At 33.0% G+C, this 4062-nt stretch overlaps 1 protein-coding gene across 3 annotated transcripts; it reads right to left on the bottom strand.

The window, feature by feature from the left end:
* Nucleotides 1-176: 176 nt before the first annotated feature.
* On the bottom strand, nucleotides 177-3452 carry LOC116845016 (isoleucine--tRNA ligase, mitochondrial-like). 3 transcript variants are annotated; one of them, XM_032817246.1, is made up of 8 exons: nucleotides 3147-3452; nucleotides 2844-2966; nucleotides 2615-2762; nucleotides 1414-1618; nucleotides 1004-1317; nucleotides 769-935; nucleotides 457-693; nucleotides 177-373 (listed from the first exon to the last, which is right to left on the bottom strand). In XM_032817246.1, the coding sequence occupies exons 2-8, from the start codon at nucleotides 2862-2864 to the stop codon at nucleotides 197-199; spliced, it is 1269 nt and encodes a 422-aa protein (XP_032673137.1). In that variant the 5' UTR covers nucleotides 2865-2966; nucleotides 3147-3452; the 3' UTR covers nucleotides 177-196. The 3 variants fall into 3 exon arrangements, with proteins under 3 accessions (XP_032673137.1, XP_032673135.1, XP_032673136.1); XM_032817244.1 differs by having other exon boundaries at nucleotides 3151-3451; XM_032817245.1 differs by having other exon boundaries at nucleotides 193-368; nucleotides 3151-3452.
* Nucleotides 3453-4062: the final 610 nt, after the last annotated feature.

Genomic DNA, 4062 nt, shown 5'->3' with positions numbered 1-4062 from the left:
CAATTCCTGATGTAGAAAAACAGAGAGAGGAAGGGGGAAGAAAGAGAGAATAAAATATAAAATGGATATAAAAATAATAAAAAAAAAGAAATTAAATATAAAATAAATACATAAAATATATATAAAAATGATTTACATATAGAATAGATTTTTATGTGAAGCTTAATCTAATATAGAAAAACAATACAGAAAAAAATTACCTGCTCGTGAACACATCACCGGTTTGTTTATTGTACAACACTGGTATCGGCGTGCCCCAGGATCGCTGTCGAGAGATGCACCAGTATGGTCGCTGCTTAATTTGAGCGAGTAGCGCGTTCAAATATGACGTTTGATTTTGCTCCGGATATATCTTTATACTCGAAATGCTGTCCTTGCGTAAGGAAAAAAGTCTATCGTAAAAATGTACAAATTTAAAGTAAGGTGCTTCGTCTCAGAAACACTTGACTAACTTACAATAGCTTTCTGCTTAATGGGATTCAGGTCTATGAACCATTGGTAACTCGCGCGGATAATTACAGGTTTTTTGGTGCGCCAATCATATGGGTAGCTATGCACGAGCGTGTCGGTATGCAACACATCTGTGGCGATGTAATTCAAGATCCTATCGGCGCCGTCAGATAGCACGTTTAAACCGGCAAACTTATCACCCGCTTCTTTGGTGTAACATCCTTCTTCGTTCACTAGAGATATCTATAGTATAGAAATAGAATGAATTGTTATGCGCTTTGAATGATGCAAATGAAGAAATCAATCCCGTAGACTTACTATTGGTATGTTATTTTCTACTGCGACAACAAAGTCCTCTGGACCATGTGCTGGAGCTGTATGAACTAGCCCAGTACCAACATTGGTTTTAATATGTTCGCATGGTAAGAAGGGTAAACGTTTCTTGGTGATGGGATGGAGATACCTCGCTTCAGCCAACTCGTGTCCTGCATTGATTAATTACGTTCCACAGTATAAATATATTTTTACAAGTACAAAATATAAGCAGCCATACCTTTGATATTTGCAATGGGCTTTAATGGGCCGAGCTTCTCCTCAACATATTTTATACATGCATGTGCAACGATGTACAGATTTTTCGAGTTATCCTCTACTACACAGTAGACAGTGTCATTGGAGAACGCTATAGCTTGATTAGCTATCAATGTCCATGGTGTCGTAGTCCAGATAAGGGCATGAAGCGGCTTCTTCTCTAAACTCTCTAACCTTCTTAAATTTGACGGCAATGTATCGACTTGCATACGAATAATAATGCTTTTGCTTTTGTGAGACTCGTTATACTCCAATTCCGACTCTGCTAGTGCTGTTCTACGATTGGCGGCGATAAAAAATTTTGATAAAAATTAAGGACTAAGGGGGAGTTTCTTAGAATTCAGTTGTGGAAGTATTCAAAATGGAACATACTTAGAGGAAGGCGACCAGTACACTGGTTTGAAATCCCTTTTCACAAGTCCCTTTTCATACAGATTCATAAACTGTTGCAGCTGGTTCTTCACATATGACGGATGATTCGTGAAATAACATCCCGATTCACTCCAGTCAGCTATAGTGCCCCATGATATAAAAGCTTCTCTCTGTTTCCCTATAGTATCACTTGCATATTTTTGAGCTACAATATAGAAATTGCAAGAGATTATGACAATTAGTACAATATTTATCAGAGTTGAACCTTCCCAGATAGCCCAGTATGATTGAGTATTTTGAGTAAATTAATGCACAGCAGATATTGTTAAATGTTTGCTGTATATTTGTTAACATGTAATGAACGCGTTACTAAACGCAACAACATAATTGCTTTTATTTAAATGACGAGATTTTAAGAGTAAATTGGTGAACGACAGTAGCAACATTGTCAGCATCATGACAAAAACTTTTTAACGGATTATAAATCTGCATCAACGTATTGTCATTAATTTGCCATTATTTGAATTAGAATTCACATGAGTTCAATGCGACACACATAATGCTGTCTCACCTTGTTCCTAGTTTATTTAAATTAGTTCCTGTTTGTTGTCGATAACATAACAGCAAACTCACAGACAATTGGCTATCTGGGTTTATACATAAATTATGATACTTTTTTATTCTACATGTTGACAATATAAACTATATATAAGATATTATTCTATGTAGACTGTAAATAAATATGAATGTCATTTAAAGGACGCGTATGGTTTACTACAAAAATTAAAAGCACTTATAGTTTTATTTTACTTTTAAAATTCTGATATAAATTTATGAACGTTGTTTTCTAAACAACTTGAAGTGTACCAAATTCCTTGGTTGAATTCTCACCTCTCACTTTTTTCAAAGTTAAATCTATCACATACTGAAGAGAAAATTTCATGTAACATTGTTACTGTTAATGTAATTGTTTTTAAACATTATATTTCTAATACACAAAACATAAACAGTGTATAACTGTTTTATAATTTAATTATTGTTTTGTATATATTTAAATATAATTTACAATATTCTACATAGTTTACATTGTCCACATGAAAAAAAATTGTGTATATATCACATAGATAATATGTAAACAATATCCAGTGTAAACATAATCTTAAAATCTACAACACAACCCTGATATTTATCTGTAACATACCTTTCTGACGAATCTCTAGGGGACTGATGTCTTTTATATCTCTGACTGCCTTCAGTTCAATTGGTAAACCATGACAATCCCATCCTGGAACATAATGTACTCTTCTACCTGTTATAATTTTACTGCGCAGAGTAATATCCTTGAGGATCTGTGAATGCACAAAAATTCTTGCTGAATATCTGTACAATAGAACAATATTATTAACTCAAGTACTTCTCAAGTTATTAACTTTGTTAATAGCATGGCCCATGTGTGGTTTTCCGTTGGCATAGGGTGGACCATCGTGCAGAATGAAATCTGGTCCAGAGAGATTTTTCCTTTGCCATTTGTATAACTCCAAGAAGCCGCATTTCTGTTGTAATAATACATAAAAATATTTCCGTTAAATATGATTATTAATTTGTAAAATATATAATTCTCAGTAATCTGATGACAGTATTATTGTTGAAACGCGACTGTTCCAAGACGGATATATGGTGATAGTTCTGGGCAAAAAAGAAAATCGTGTGAATTACATAAAGGTGCAACAAACCTACTTCTATCAAATAATTATCCATCTCCACTCTTTTCTTGCCGCCAAGTCGTACCGGGAAGTTAGTTTGCGGCAATAGCACGGTTTTAGTGTAGCTTTGTTTCGCAGTATTTTTCACGCCTCTCACATACAAACCGATGCCGATTTTTGCATAATTCTGCAATATCGTCCTAACTTGTGTCATCTTTGTGATAAATACGTACATTCTTCATAAATTACAAGATATTCTGTTTTCTATATCTTAACCTAAACTTTTGCGTGACATATCGCTCAAAAAGGTTAGTTATCGATACTGTGACGTCACGAAGTATCGATACTCCGGTTTCGAGATCTCGATTTTTTTGAGCGCCTCGGATAGATATATAAAATGAAAGAGTATACACGGCTTTGCGTGGTGTTTTTTAAGCACACACACAAACCATAGTCAATATTATTTTTATTATTATTAGGTAGAGAGAGACCAAATAAAGTTTCAGAAATACATTATTTTTATGCTAAATTATTTTCATTTATTTAAAGATGTATTAAGGATAATAATTTTTTATAAGATAAAAAGTTTTTACATACTTACCCACATAGCACAAAAGTCAACGTTATTATTGTTAGAATGTTGCCAGAATATTTGCAGTAAATTATATTTTATTGAATGTCAATGTAATGTTATATTAATGTCCGATATTATAGAGTAGCAATGTTAATATTACTAAAATATTAGAGTAATGTAGCAAAATAGTTACATTTCTGTAATAGCAATATCATATTGCAGTAATGTACCAAATGTATGTATGAAAATTTAACGTGAAAGCAATATGTACTATATTGATGTAACATTGCCTGCTAAGATTGTATTAATTTTGAATGCATATATAAATATAATATTTTCATATAATGAAATTTATATCATGCGCATATTATT

Source organism: Odontomachus brunneus, unplaced genomic scaffold, assembly GCF_010583005.1.
Source record: "Odontomachus brunneus isolate Ranch 3 - 2012 unplaced genomic scaffold, Obru_v1 Obru_scaffold_048, whole genome shotgun sequence".
NCBI classification, from domain to species: domain Eukaryota; kingdom Metazoa; phylum Arthropoda; class Insecta; order Hymenoptera; family Formicidae; genus Odontomachus; species Odontomachus brunneus.
The sequence above is the reverse complement of the archived record's forward strand: the minus strand, read 5'-3'. Positions and strand labels throughout refer to the sequence as shown.